At 40.5% G+C, this 16,402-nt stretch overlaps 1 protein-coding gene across 1 annotated transcript; it reads left to right on the top strand.

The window, feature by feature from the left end:
- Positions 1 to 762: 762 nt before the first annotated feature.
- On the top strand, positions 763 to 16,177 carry ISCA1 (iron-sulfur cluster assembly 1). The gene is made up of 4 exons (XM_023508310.1): positions 763 to 943; positions 9,707 to 9,760; positions 12,417 to 12,522; positions 15,889 to 16,177. Exons 1-4 carry the CDS (start codon positions 863 to 865, stop codon positions 16,035 to 16,037), a joined length of 390 nt encoding a protein of 129 aa, XP_023364078.1. The 5' UTR covers positions 763 to 862; the 3' UTR covers positions 16,038 to 16,177.
- Positions 16,178 to 16,402: the final 225 nt, after the last annotated feature.

Genomic DNA, 16,402 nt, shown 5'->3' with positions numbered 1-16,402 from the left:
CGTCAAAAGCAAAATTAAACTCCTCTAGCGAACAGAAGGTGGTCTGACAACAGATGTTCAGCCAAATTTATTAATTGGTACTCGCTATAAATGTTACTTTTCACAATACTACCAAGGCATATCTTAGAGTTGGATTGGGTTCCAAATTCAGCACCAGAACGAAAATCGCATTACTCACCACCCTTCAGCATCCCCAGCAGTGTGGAGGGGGACGGGAAGTGGAAATGTATACAACTTTGTAGTAACCCTATGCTGTTAAAAACCGCCTGGCTGAACCTAAAAAGAATGAAAATGGGTGTAGATCTTTGGGTATCGGAACCATACTGCCTTCGAGAACACAAGCTCCCCAATACTGAACTGACTTCTGCCTTCTTAGCCGCAGCAGCCTGTTGTTACAGTATTCATTTCAGTGAGCATTAAAGGAGTGAGTGGCACCACACCTTGCCTGGGGGCAAGTGGTGAAGCGACGCGCTTCCAGAGTCAGCAAGGGTGCAGATCATTGTATGCCAGCCCCGCTCGCCTGAGACACGCGGAATCCGTCCCGGGCGTGGACGACATTCCTCCCAGGCTCCAGTGGCCCCCGGCGTCTCAAGCCCCTGGCGGTGACTGCACCCAGCCCTTCTGCAACCTGGCCACGCTGCCCGACGAAACCCCGCCCCGAGAAAAGCCGCTCCGCCACCTAACCCGTCACTCACGCGGGCTGCCCAATGGTGGCGGGCGGGGCGGGCCGGCACGGGGCGGGGCCGGTGTGCCGTACGCCGTGCGCCGGAGCTTGTGGCGTCAATGCGCCAGCCGTGTCCATGGAGAGAGGTTGAGGTTGCCGAGCTCCGGCCCGAGGCACCTGGGCGCCGGAGTGGCGAAGATGTCGGCTTCCTTAGTCCGGGCCACTGTCCGGGCTGTGAGCAAGCGGAAGCTGCAGCCCACCCGGGCCGCTCTCACACTGGTAAGTGCCTGTGGCGTTCGGCCAGGCCTGTGACTTTGTAGGTCACGGCGACTGGATTCGGGGCCACAAGGGTCAGGCATTCGGGTACCGGGGTCGCTCCGCCTCGCCGTCTCTTTCCCTTTTTATCCCCAGATGGAGCAATCAACAAACCCCGGACTGGGTTGCTGAGGGGACCCAGGCGGCCCGGAACTACGTTTCCCAACAGGCCGTGCGGCGGCCGCGTGCAGTGAAAGAGAGGACCGGGAGGCCGGGCGGTGGGTGTCAGCGAGGCAGCCCCCCTCGAGGCAGTGAGCCTCGAGCCTCCTCCCAGCAGAAGCTGTGGGGTAGCTCCAGTGGCTTGCAGATTGAGACATTTCAGGGCTGGGAATATCTGGATGACCCAGGAACCCTCCCCTCTAGATGCGTGGGGAGGGACGAAGCTCTCCGAAGGACAACAATGTCAGTGCGGTGAGCGTCAGCGGAGAAGGGAGCACAGCGGTAACAAAGCACCCGGCCCTTACCAAGCTCCAGGCTGCGGCGTACAAAACGTTACTCCCCTTGACCTGGGTGGCGGAGGTTTTTGAAACAACCTTTGTGCCTCCAGCAATCCTTGGGTCGTGCAGAGGACAAAAGACAAGATTTCCACCCTGAGTGAATTTGTTCTATTTTCTGGGTAAAAGGTCAAACATACTCAAAGGGGCAGCACAGTATAAATCACAGATGCTTGAATTAATCGTGCTTACTGTATACTGCACTGTGCAGTTTTTTGGTTAAAAGAACATCTACATAATACAAAATTGGCCATCGTAATGGATTTAGTGGCTTTTAGGACGTTCACAGTGTTGTGCAACTGTCATCTCTAATTCCAAAAGACTTTCACCTCAATAGGAAAATTTAGGATCAGTTCAATTCTTTTCACACACACCCCAGTCTTAGTTAAGAAGGCTTCTTGTGGGATCATTCACCAAGAGAGAGGAAAAAAATGATTTAAACTGATTAATGGGATCTATTTCATTAGGGCCTATTGCCAGAATATTAGTTGTGGCAAAAAAAAAAAAAGTCGTGATTGGAGGGAGAATTTACTTGTATGATAGAGCAGTGTGTTAGGCCTTTGAGATTATTCTGATTTATACATATGGTATGTGCCTTGTGCTAATCAGTACTAGTAGCATACTGATTAGATATCATTACTATATTATTTTTCTTCTGTATTGCAAATACACCATGAAATCTAGAATTGTCCAAGATCTTAAGAATTAGAGCACACCACCCCTCCTTTGCGTCTCTCTCTTTTTTTTTTTTGCCAGGGCTGGGTTTGAACCCACCACCTCTAGCATATGGGACTGGCACCCTACTCCTTTGAGCCACAGGCGTCGCCCCACGTCTCTTTTCAATCACAGTGAAAATTACTCAGAATTCATAATAAGTTTTTCACTGGTAAGGCAAGATCCAGAAAGAGTGGGAAGGTGTGCGGGCTATTTTTTGTCTTTTCTTTCTCTGTCACTGTTTGCCTTGCCTTGTTACCACTTCCTTGAGAATTTGAGTCATCCCCTCTGCATTCCTTCTTGTCAGAAGTTTATCAAGACCTACTGTGTTTTAGGACAAGAAATGAGTTGTACACTTCCCACTCTGCAGGAACACAGATACAGGCCAAGCCACAGGCTTGATCTCTTTCCACGTTTATTCTGTTTTGCTTCAGTACCTGTTAAAGCAGTTCACATGGCTCAGTCAGTGTTGTCTGGCTGAACTGTTCTGATTAACTATTGTCTGAACTCATCTTATTTAATGTTATAGCTAACTTTAGCAGCTCCATTCCCTATGATCTTTCTTAGTACCTGGAAGAAAAAAAATGCATCAATGCTGCTTTCCACCACAGTCTATGTTAGTGGGCTTGCAGTCATTTTAGTCCTAGCATTTGTACCCTAGTCCCAAGATACTGTGGCATGAATTTGTGTATGCTGTTTGTTCTTAGGGGCACCTGGACTTTACTGTGAAGTGCACAAACAGGTGATCCAAGACCTAACGAGTTGACACAGATAAAAGCAAACACAAATAGAGATAATACAGTAAAACTGATGAGAAGAGGTAAATGTTAATTGGATATATAAATTTTGACACCAGGGATAAGACATGGTGCAACATTTGAAAAGATCTGCACCTATAGAGTCAAGCAGAGGTCAATAGAAGGTGAGGAAAAGTAATAGATGACATGAAAACATGATAAAGTGTTGTCAGCACCAAATTATCTGCATTAATTGATGTTAAACCTCAAGAGACTTAATGGTTTGTTGGAGAGAAGGGCTTAGACAAATGAAGACCATGAAACTTCAGGCAAACTAGTGATGATTTCTTGGTGGAAAGCTTCAAGGCTCCAACTCAACACATGAATGGGAGTATCCTTGGACACCTGCAGAGAACATACAAGGATCCCCACCACCACCACCCCTACAATTTCATTACATATCCAGGAATTGACAAGTGGAATTTATGGCAGCCAGAGTAAGATAGGATTTTAAAGCCTGAAGAGTGAAGCCTCCTGGCAGAAATGTTTATTTCCATCATTGTACAAGTCAGGATTAGTGCAATCTTAATTTAGGATTAGTGGTGGGACATAGCCATGTTATTTTTGAATTGTGTACCAAAGCATCCTTGGGTTAATACATTTTTGGTAGGGAAGGGGTGGAGATGGGGTCTTTCTCTGTCTCCTAGACTAGAGTGCAGCCATGTCATTATAACTCACTGCAACCTCAAACTCCTGAGCATGGATGATCCTCCTACGTCACCCTCCTGAGTAACTAGGACTGACTGCAGGTTCATGCCTCCATGTTCAGCTGACTTTTACTGTTTTTGTTTTTGTTTTAGAGAGACATTGTCTTGCTTTGTTGCCCAGGCTGTTAGGGAATTTCTGACCTCAAGCAATCCTGCTTCAGCCTCCTACAGTGCTAGGATTACAGGCATGACACTGCCCACCTAGCTGGCTTGACATTCTAGTGGAATAAGGAGCTGTGTATTAAGTCATTGGACTAGAATCAGAACTTTTAGAATAGTGACCCAACTTCAAGATATGTATGAAGGCATACATATGTGAAGGCAATTTAGGAGATATGTTACACAGGAAGCATTAGAAGTAGCCTAACAGTGAGAGTGGCAGAGAGAAAGAACATTAGACACTTGTTGGGGGAAGTATTGTATATTGTAAATACTGGTATTTTTAAAAAAAGAAAATTTGAATTGTAACTCTTTATTCTTTAATCTTTAATACCTAAAGCACAGAATAGTAATAAAAAGATGAGCCATATAAACCATTAAACCCTGGAGAAGATATTCAGTAAGTGGTGAGTGCATGGCATTTTTATTACCATGTATCAAATGAGAAAAATGAATGTTACAATTTTGTTCATGTTAGTTATATACATGGTCTGACAATTGAGTTCACAAACTTACTCTAGAAGAAATGCTAAGTACCTCATTACTGAACATCCCTACTGTCACCTTCAAAGTACACCCCTTGGGAAGCTATGCGCTGACACTAGTGCCTTCTGTACCCTTCAAAGTAGTTTTTGGACTCTTTCTGGAGTGACCATCAAAGCTCTTGTCATACAGGGCCTCACAATTAAGTTCTCAAACTTGTCACTGTGTACTTACATTGGCAGCACTGTACACCCAACTCAGTAAGGTGTTATAACCTTGCTGTATCAGTGTCTCACAGCTATGTTCGTGTTGACTTAGGTTGGTGTCTTGCTGAGTAGTGTTCATTATTATTACATGTTTTCTGTGTGCTGTACAATAGCTCTGGTCATTCCAGATAGAGTTCCAAAATTGCTTTGAATGGTGGACTAGGTGTTGGTATTGGTGCATGGCTTCCCAAGGGCAGTACTTCAAAGGTTACCATAGAGATATTCAGCAATGAGGTATGTGGCACTTTTTCTAGGATGAGTTCATGACTTGTTAGACCTTGTAAGTATGCATGTGTGTACAAATAGAAAATGCCAAAAACGGAGCACCACCATAATGCCAGCCCATAGCTGTTCAAAAATGGGTTTAAGAAAAATTACTGTACCTTGTCCATTGCCTATGTCTTATTTTTGTTGTTTTGTTTTGTTTTGCTTTGAGACAGAGTCTCACTTTGTTGCCCAGGCTGGAATGAAGTGGTACTGTCACAGCTCACTGTACCTTTGTCCTGCCTCTGCTTCCTCCTGAGTAACTGGGACTATAAGCACCTGCCAGTTGACTGTTTCTTTTTTTTGTTTTTGATAGTCTCATTTTGTCGCCCTCGGTAGGGTACTGTGGCGTCACAGCTCATAGCAACCTCAAATTCTTAGGCTCAGACAATTCTCTTGCCTTAGCCTCTCAAGTAACTGGGACTACAGGCGCCTACCACAACGCCCTACTATTTTAGAGATAGGGTCTGGCTCTTGCTCAGGCTGGTCTGGAGCTTCTGGGTTCAAGCGATCCACTAACCTTGGTCTCTCAGAGTGCTAGTACTGGCCAATTGACTGTTTCTTTGCTGCTTTTTTCCCCAAAAAATTTCATGCTGATTTTTTATTTTTTTAACAGGTAAAAATGAAAATTTCCTGGGGAAATAAGGAAATAAATTATTGAGGATGAAATGGCATTGGATAAAATAAATATGTGTTGCTATGAAGTAGTGAAAATACATGTTCATCTACAGCATTTTCCAGTAATTTTAACAAAAGAAACATCCTGGAAAAAATTTTTTTAAAAATTGGGCCAAAATATCTTAAAGTTAATTTTCTCACTTTAATGATTCATGTTCCCAGGGTCTAACAAAAACAGATTAAAACACATCATATTTCAGTTGGCTTCAAGAATCCCTTACATTTTAAAACATGGGTCAAATTTCAAGTGAGCTGTGGTCATTAATTGCACATAGATTTCTTTTTTTTTTTTTTTTTTGAGACAGAGCCTCAAGCTGTCCCCCTGGGCAGAGTGCCGTGGCATTACAGCTCACAGCAACCTCCAATTCCTGGGCTCAAGCGAGTCTCCTGCCTCCGCCTCCCAAGTAGCTGGGACCACAGGCGCCCGCCACAACGCCGGGCTATTTTTTGGTTGCAGCCGTCATTGTTGTTTGTGGGGTCTGGGCTGGGGATTCGAACCCGCCACCTTAGGTGTACGTGGCTGGTGCCTTAGCCGGTTGAGCCATAGGCGCCGGGCCTGCACATTGATTTCTTGAGAAAGTTTGAGTTTTTAGTTGTTCTAGGGAATGTATTGATACTGGAAAGCTGCTAGGCCCTGCAGCATACTGTTTAGTTGAAGGTGGGTGTATGCTATTTTCCAGATCAAGTTTATCTAAGGGCACAAAGCTGTCAAAATATGGGAATAGAAAAAAGTAGATACAGAAAGTACTTTTTATGTAATATCGAGAATTAAAAAAAAAAAAGAAATCCCAAGTATTCTCTATATGATTAGGCTGACTTTTTCCCTTAGTTGAACACTCATGTAGATTATCTCTCACTAGTAACTCAATATTGTTTACTTTTCACTTGACACAAAAGACACTTTGGTTCCTATAGCAGTAGCATCATAGGCACACAGATTCTTGTTTAACATTACTTTTCTCCTAAGAGCCTTTCATTTTAAGATGTGACATTTGTGCTGAGTAGACCATTGTGAATTGCTTTCATGTACTATGTTTAAGTGTTTTCTTCCAATACTTGGAGAAAGAGAGAAATATATTATTTTGTGAAACTAAATTAGATAATTTAGAAAACCATTGGGAGATAAAAATTCTGGTGCTGGTAAACTGAGTAGTGTGAGAGCTCCATTTGTTTAGATCAGCGGTTCTCAATCTGTGGGTCATGACCCACGGGAACTGTATTAAAGGGCCGCAGCATTAGGAAGGTTGAGAACCCCTGGTTTATATCATGCCATGGTGCATATTTTTAGTAGAGATAGGACCTCATTATGTATGATATTGCTAAGGCTGGTCTCAGACTCCTCTCCTCAAGCAGTCCTGCTTCAACATTCCAAAGTGCTAGGAGCCACCACAAAGGCCTGCTTTGCCTTTTTAAAAAATGTATCAGAAATCTCTTTGTATTTGACAAAATTAATGTATAAGTACATTAATTTCTTCAGCATGCATATTGGAGATTATGATCATGGAAATTTACCAGTGGCAGTTAAGAAAGTTAACTTTTACTGGCACTCATTTAGAAGGCTAAATGAGGCTCGGCGCCTATAGCTCAACCGGCTAAGGCGCCAGCCACGTACACCTAAGGTGGGGGGTTCGAATCCCCAGCCCGGACCCGCCAAACAACAATGACAGCTGCAACCAAAAAATAGCCGGGCGGTGTGGCGGGCGCCTGTGGTCCCAGCTACTTGGGAGGTGGAGGCAGGAGACTCGCTTGAGCCCAGGAGTTGGAGGTTGCTGTGAGCTGTGATGCCACAGCACTCTACCCAGGGGGACAGCTTGAGGCTCTGTCTCAAAAAAAAAAAAAAAAAAGAAGGCTAAATGAGCACTTTTCCTTAAAAATAATTTTTTAAATAAATTAATTCTGTCAGTATTTGAAGTTGGTATTTTGTGATTTTAAAGGGAAAAAAGCACCATAATTCTGCTCTTAACAGATATATATATATCTATACCATATATATATATATATATATTTTTTTTTTTTTTAAATTTTTATTGTAGTTGTTGTTTAGCAGGCCCAGGCTGGGCCCGAACCCACCCACCCCCATGTATGTGGCTGGCTCCATAACCTCTGAGCTATGGCTGCTGAGCCTGTTTTACAGTTTTTAAAAATGCTGGTCTCAACTTTCTATTGGCCATCTATTGGGTTTATACTCCCAGCACAGGCTTTAGTTATGGCTATAGTTTACCAGTAAGTCATAGCTCATAATAATCAGGCTCTGGGACTTCATAAACCAATAAAATGTTAGTACAAAAAACTGGAGGGTTAGCGCAGCATTACCATCTATAGGAGCTAATAAAGTAGGAAGAATGTAATCTGTTCTCTCATCATTGTAATACCAATTGACTTATGTGGAGCTCTTTGTGCTTGGCCCAGCCTTGAATGCTTTTGGGGAATTTGAATATTTAATCCTCACAAGAATCCTGAAGGGATTTTTATCTTCATTGTACCAGTAAGGGACTAAAAGTCACTCACTTAACATGACTGCCCTTGAAGCGCAGCTAGAAAGTGGACCAGGAATATCCTAAAACCGACCGACTGTTTCCAGCAGCTCCTTCCAAGAAACTGGGGTTGGTAACTCCAACCTATATACACACAGAACACTGTGGCCTTTCTCATTTTGAAGCCCCCTGGGCTAGGTTAAACAGCTGTTTCTTGAGAAACAGCTCCTCCCTGTTATTTCTATGGTTGGCTTAGTTCTGCCCATATGAATGTCCTGACATGCTGGTTTAGTCCACATTTAAAAATCTGTGGGACAACTAATATTTATAAACAGAAGTAAAAGATAATTTCAAAAAAAAAAACAGATCATGCCAAATCTTATAGATAATAGAAAAAGAAATACTTCAAAATCATTTTACTTAATCTGAATACACCTGATATTAAAATTGGAGAAAATGTTATTATAAAGGGGAAATTACAAATATATTTCACTTATAAATATTAGTTGTCTATTTTTTTGAGACTTCGAAAAAAACGAAATAAGAAGTTAACTGATCAAAGTATTCTATAATAGACATACTTCAATCTGACAATGTGAATGTTACTTTCTTTGCATTATTACTATTATTATTGCTTAATATTTCATTGCAGCAATTGTCTGATTTCTTTTCTGAATATTTATCTTCATTCATTCTTTATGAGGTTTTTGTTCTCAGTCCTTATGTCAAATATTATTATTGTCATTAAATTTAGCCTTTTTAATTCTGTGAAGACAAAAGTGGAAACCTAATATACATATGTATAAGTAAGAAAAATAAATAAATTAAAAATAAAAATCTGTGGGAGCGTTTGTAGGACTGGCATGAGAAGCATACCCTTGATTAGTTTATGCTGGTAACATTCTTTCCTGGAGCTATACATTTTGATGGATTTGAAATGGATTGTGAGTAAGAAAAATAGCAACAGGATTAATAATCAATAGGAAACACAATGGAAGAAGGTTGGCCTTCCCAGGGAGGCGCTTGATGCTGGGCATACAGTAGGTGCACAAACTAGATGCTAGCCAGAAAAATTACATTTGCGATCTGAGTTGTTAATACCACAGAAAGTATGACAGGGGCTAACCTGGACCAGGAAGCAAGATTAAAAGGATGTTGCTAGCAGATTTTTTTTTTATTTTATTTTATTTATTTTTTTTTTTTTTTGAGATAGAGTCTCTGTCACCCCAAGCTAGAGTGCACGTAGCTCACAGCAACTTCAAATTCTTGGGCTCAAATGATCCTCATGCCTCATACTCCCAAGTAGCAAGGACTACAGGTGCCCCCCACAACACCTGGCTGGTTTATCTATTTTTAGTAGAGATGAGGTCTCTTGCTCAGGATGGTCTGGAACTCCTGAGTTCAAGCAGTCCACCCACCTCAGCCTCCCAAAGTGCTAGGATTACACCACGCCTTTTAAAGCCACCACGCCTAATGCTAGCAGATAAGAGTAAAAATAAAGAAGGTACTTTGGATTGAAAAGAATTTATGCGTTTGTGTATAAAATCCACATGTACTTTGGTAAGAATGAAACATAAATTTGTCTCATGATTTTACTAAAGACAGTCTTGAATAACTTAAAGACTAGTAAATCCTAGGCTTTGAAGAATGTAGGTTTTGTAGCTAAAAACGTAATGTTTTCTTTTTCTCAGACACCTTCTGCAGTGAACAAGATAAAACAACTTCTTAAAGATAAGCCTGAACATGTAAGTAAAAACAGTGAAATAATGAAATGTTGGGAGGGAGGGGGGAGAGGGTGGAGGGAGAGGGATTCGAGGGTTCACTTCTGTGGTTCATCTTGCAAGGGTACAAGTGAATCTTTCTATGAGTAGAATATGAATGTTTCAACATAATAACTAAGAAAGTTACAGGAAGGCTATGTTAACCAGTTTGATGGAAGTGTCTTGGATTGTGTGTGAAAACACCACACTGTACCGCCAAAGTGCATCAATGTACACAGTTACCATTCAATAAAAAAAAAAAAAAAGAAATAATGAAATGTTGAAGTTGTATTTTCAGATGAATTTATCTTGTGATAAACAATATACTTTCATTAGAAGGTTTTATTTAAAAAGTAAAATGGGCTCATGGTTTTAAAAAAACTCAAATAATACTAAAGGATGTTTAATGAAAAGGAAGTCACTCTACCCCAGATACTGCCAAGAAGCAACCTCTTCAGTGTCCATCCAGAGACAGTCTTAACACTTGATGTGGCTAGATCAGGGTTTCTCATCCTCCACACTGTTGATGCTTTAGGCTGGGCTGTATGATGTTTGGTGGCATCTCTGGGCTCTACCCACTAGGTGCCAGTAGCCACTCCTCCAGAATTGTGACAACCAAAAAGGTATCTGGGGGATCTGTTGGCCTGCCTTATACTTGTTAATCTCGTGGGTATCTCTATTTTCTTAAATAGACGAGAGCATACCACATGTGGTGTGGTTACATTTTGCTCTTTGTCCCCAATGATGTAGGTAGAAAATCTTTCCACAGCATTATATAAAGCTGCTTCCCCCGTTTTTATGGCTTCATATATAGTATATTCCATTGAGCAAGTTTGATTTCTTTAGTTCCCAAGATTCAAGGTAGTTGGGTGGTCTTCATTCAGTGTTGATGCAGCCATCAGTCAGCTTCTGTTTATTTTAGCGGCCATAGCGTGCCAGATCCATTGTTCCAGACCTATAAAAATGACTTGGTACACCTATAGAATCTATTTCTGGACATAGAATTGTTGAGTAAGGTCTGTGTATATCACCTTAATCACAGTACTTTTAGAGTATGGAGCTGTTTCTGGGTTCCTTTGCATAAGCCATATTAAAGTGTAATGGGAGTTCTCAAACTTGCCTTCTAAAAAGGCAAATTCACTCAATTTGAATAAACTAATGGCTAGACTGTAAATTGACAAATGAAACAGGAATTTAGCTTTGGAGATTTGAGGGATAATGGCTCATATTGACATGAAAAGGACTAATTTATAACAGAAACAATTCCTTTTCCAAACCTCATTTGTGTAAACCTGTAGTGTCGCATGCTTTTAAGTGTCTGTATCCATTCCTAATACATATTTGAAATTCAGCTTGCTTAAGACTTCTTGTTTACAAAGATAAAAACATGTTAAATGCTTCTGTGCTTCAGAATTCTGTCATTTATCATTCTGAATACACGAAAATCCCTTACACATTCTCTAAGCAGTCACTCTGAAGGTGAATAAAATTGTGATTCTGTTTCCTTATTGTTCAGGGACAGAAGAGACTACTCTATAAATGCTTTGGTTTATGAAAACTCCTAGGCATCTTAACATTCTGACTCATACCCTTCACCAAACTTCTTCCCATATTATAGTTGCTTTCCTGAAGCAAGCACACACTGCTGCTGAGTGTCAGAAGTATTTGGAGAAAAGAAATGGATATGTGTCTGTATTAAACATGTATAGACTTTTCTTCTTGTCATTGTTCCCTAAACAATACGGTATAGCAACTACCATATAACTACAGTAGACCCTCCGTAATTAACCACTTCCTGAAGTTGACCTAATTTCGTAGACCAGACATGCACCACATGTACGTGTCAGTACAGTAGCCCTAGTTCCATATATTGAGCATCTTGTTACGGTCCCGTGGGTGGTCAGCTCACAGAGATTCTACTGTATTTACATAGCATTTACCAGCATTTATTATATTGTAATAGATATTATAAGTAATCTAAAGGTGAGTTAAGGTATACAGGAAGATGTGTATAGGTTATACATAAATACTAAGCCATTTTATATAAAGAGCTTGAGCACCTGCAGATTTTAGTATCCAAGGAGGGTCCTGGAACTCTCGGATACTAAGAGACAACTGTACTTAAATGAAAAGGCATCAGGCTTCAAAATAGAGAACTTAGGCAGCTATTAGAAAATTGCATTAATGTAAACACTTGTATTTTAATGGTACTGTTTGGTCACTTTTTAAACTTTTGGCATCTGTATTGATTGTAGTCTTTTCCTTTCTGGTATATAAGAACATTTATGCATGTGTACCCTAGAATTTTGCCCCCATGTAGAAGTAAAATTGCCAGATGATGGATGGCCTATGAACCCTGGTTAACCCTAAACATAGGGAAACGTCCAGAGAACATCTCACATAATGAGGTGGAACCAAACAATTTTAAGAAAGTTCTTTTCTTAGAGAGAGGCACCTCTGCTATCAGACACTTTCTAATATAACTGTTTAACGTATACTACTTTTGGGGGGGGGGGCTGGGCTGGGTTTGAACGTGCCACCTCCAGTATATGGGGCCAGCACCCTACTCCTTTGAGCCACAGGCGCTGGCCTAATGTTATACTACTTTAAAACTAAGTTTATATTTTCAATTCTTTTTCAGGTAGGCGTGAAAGTCGGTGTTCGAACTAGAGGGTGTAATGGTCTTTCTTACACCCTAGAATATACAAAAACAAAAGGAGATTCTGATGAAGAAGTTGTTCAAGACGGTGAGATTTTCCTTTCCTTTGTTTTTTCTTTCTTCTTGTTTTCTAGCCACCCCCATGTGAGGAAAGATGGTGAATTTTTAACACACTTTTTCTGGGCACTTTGTTTTGCCTAAAAGTTTTAGTCTTACACACTGTGAGGTAAAGAGTAATAATAATGGTAGGAATAATGTTAATTGTTGTGAGGAGTGCATCCTTGGATGATTTCATGTTGTGTACACATGACAGAGTAGACAGAGTAGTCATATAAACCTAGAGGATGTGGCCTTTCCTCACCTGTGTAAGCATTTTGCTCCTGGCCTACAGTCCTGCACAGCATGTGATGTGCTGAGTCCTGTAGGCAGTTTCACCGCCATGATAAGTAAGTGTGTATCTAAACATAGAAAAGGGACAGTAAAATATAAAAATGGTATGCCTACAGAGGGCATTTACCGCGTGAATGGCATTCAAAGGACTTGAAGTTGCTCTGGGTAATCCATCGAGTGAGTGGTGAGTGACTGTGAAGGTGTAGGACATTACTGTGCAGTCCTGTAGATTACATAAACACTGTACCCTTAGGTTGCACTAAGTTTATTTTAAAATGTTGCTTTTTTTCAAAAATAACTGGCTTACTGTAACTTTTTTACTTTATGAACTCTTAAACTTACGTAGTTTTTTGACTCTTAATAACACTTAGTATAAAACACAAACTTATTATTTTCTTATCGTTATTTATAAGCTTTTTTCCATGTAAAAATTTTTTTTATAATCCTGTTTATTACAAACTAAAATGCAAACACACACATTAGCCTAGGCCTACACAAGGTAAGGATTATCAGTATCACTGCCTTCTGCCTTTGCATCTTGTCCCACTGGAAGGTCTCCAGGGACAATAACTCACATAGAGCTCTCTAAGTAGAAGGAGTAGATGCTTATTAAAGATGATAAAAATTTTAATACTGTAAATACATAAACTAGTAACATAGTTATTGTCATTATCAAGCATTATGTACTGTACATAATTTTATCTGCTAGACTTTTCTGTGGCAGTGCAGTTAGGTTTCTTTGCCCCAGCATCTCCACAAACATGTGAGTAATATATTGTACTATGATGTTACCACAGCTGCATCAAGAGGTGGGTAAGAATGTTTCAGCTCCATTATAATCTTATGAGACCACCATTATATGTGTGGTCCATCATTGATCAAAATGTCATTCTGCATATTATAACTGTATTCTAAAATCTGAAATTCAGAAGATTTCTGGTCCTAAGCTGCAATATCAACTCATGTTTTGAGGAATTCTGTATTTCCAAATTTTATTAAAAATGTTAATTTTTAGGCTGGGCGTGGTGGCCCACACCTGTAACCCTAGCACTCTGAGAAGCGTAGGTGGGAGGATCCCTTGAGCTCAGGAGTTTTCTGTTTGCTTCTACCCTCTCCTGCCATGAGATAATCTGATAAAACTTGTCTAAAACAAGGTAGATGATGCTAGAGTGTTGGAAGAACTTGAACGTCCATGAGTTTTGCAGTGTTGGTTTTGTGTGCTGAGAGTATGCTCTTTGCTACCTTGCGGCCTTTCCCTACATGGGAGAATTAGGCCTGGATTCTTAAGTGTGCTTTCATCTTGTTAAACTGAAATTGCTAACCACTAAAAACATTTTTTAAATATATATCTAAATTGTTATTTTAAAAATCAACTCATAAACCTTATGGTTTTCATCTAAAAGAAAAGGAGATTTAATAATTCTATATAGTTTATATTTGGGTAATGAGTGAATTTCTTTTCTTTTTTTTTTTTGCAGTTTTTTTTTTTTTTCTGGCCTATAACTCAAACAGACCTAATATTATACTGATTGGTCATCATTGTCTTCTTTTTCTTTCTTTCTTTTTTTTTTTAAAGGCAGACTCCACTCTGTCGCCTTGGGTAGAGTGCCATGGCATCATCCTACCTCACAGCAACCTCAAACTCTTGGGCTCAAGCAATCCTCTTGCCTCAGCCTCCCAAATAGCTGGGAGTACAGGCATGAGCCACCGTGCCTGGCTAGTTTTTCTATTTTTAGTAGAAACAGGAGTCTCACTCTTGCTCAGGCTGGTCTCGAACTCCTGAGCTCAAGCAATCCACCTTCCTTGGCCTCCAGTGCTAGGATTACAGATGTGAGCTACCGCACCCAGCCAATTAGTCTTCTTAAAATAACCCTATTCTATCATGGTCATTTATATCTCTTAAGTTTACCATTGTATTGAGTGCATAGATGTTGTTGCAGGTTTTCACAAATGTTATTGACTCCATCTTTACAAAATTGTCACTGAGAATATGCGCATATTCCTCATATTGTAAATGAGACAAATGAGTGAAGTATAGTGAAAGGCACATTTTAGTTTTATACAGAATTGTGGAATTTATGTGTGTAAACTGTCTACCCTAATGTAATTATCTTTGACATAGTGCGGGACAGAGAAGGCAGACAGGAAACTGAGTTCAATCCCTTAAGGAAATAATGGAATATATTCAGTATTTTGACTTTGGTAGCTACTATTTAAAATTCACTTGTACCCACGAATGGATTAATAAATTGTGGTGTATGTACACCATGGAATATTATGCAGCCTTAAAGAAAGATGGAGACTTTACCTCTTACATGTTTACATAGATGGAGCTGGAACATGTTCTTCTTAGCAAAGTATCTCAAGAATGGAAGAAAAAGTATCCAGTGTATTCAGCCCTACTATGAAACCAATGTATAGGTTTCTTATGAAAGCTATAACCCAATTATAGCCCAAGAAGAAGGGGAAAGAGGAGAAGAAGGGGAGGGGAGGAAAGAGGATGGGTGGAGGGAGGGTAATTGGTGGGACCACACCTACGGTGCATCTTACAAGGGTACATGTGAAATTTACTAGGTATAGAATATTAATGTCTTAACACATAACTAAGAAAATGCTGTGAAGGCTATGTTAACCAGTTTGATGAAAATATTTCAAATTGTATATAAAACCAGCACATTGTACCCTGTGATTACATTAACGTCCCAGCTGTGATTTTTTTTTTTTTTGGAGACAGAGCCTCAAGCTGTCACCCTGGGTAGAGTGCTGTGGCATCACAGCTCACAGCAATCTCCAACTCCTGGGCTCAAGTGATTCTCCTGCCTCAGCCTCCCTGCCACAACACCTGGCTATTTTTTGGTTGCAGCCAACATTGTTTGGCTGGCCTGGGCTGGATTCAAACCCGCCAGCTCAGGTGTATGTGGCTGGCACCTTAGCTGCTTGAGGCACAGGTGCCGAGCCCACAGCTATGATTTAATAAAAAAAAATAAATAAATAAAGTTTACTTCTGCTTTGAATCAGCAGGTTCCAAAAGGCTTTATATGACACATGTTTTGTTTTCCCCAAGGAGTGAGAGTATTCATTGAAAAGAAAGCACAGCTAACACTTCTGGGAACAGAAATGGACTATGTGGAAGACAAGTTATCCAGTGAGTTTGTCTTTAATAACCCAAACATCAAAGGAACTTGTGGCTGTGGGGAAAGCTTTAATATCTGAAACCTGAGGACTCCTTTGGCTATTAGCTCCAGCAACACTCATGGATGCCTTGGGGCTTACTGAAGAAATCATGTGACTGTCACCTGCTCAATGTGTGGCTGCCTTGTAAGGAAAATAAAGTGATGCATTTTGAAAATGAAGCTAGTGTGTTAGATTCAGGAAGAAGTGATATTTGGATTCTCCGTAGGGGATAAAAGATGAAATGCCATTTCTCTCTTTGGATTATTTTTCTTTTGTGGTAAAGAAAGAAGTCCTACCCTGCACTTAACTCTTTCTTGTACCCTTTTTTTTAGAGTCACTTTTATTGGATTTGGCCTTCCTGGGCACCCATCAGTCTGTTCATGAAATGGACTGAATGGCTTGAA

The sequence above is a fragment of the Otolemur garnettii genome, unplaced genomic scaffold (assembly GCF_000181295.1).
Source record: "Otolemur garnettii isolate 467f Iridium unplaced genomic scaffold, OtoGar3 scaffold00243, whole genome shotgun sequence".
NCBI lineage: Eukaryota > Metazoa > Chordata > Mammalia > Primates > Galagidae > Otolemur > Otolemur garnettii.
This window is presented reverse-complemented; position numbering and strand designations above follow the sequence as displayed.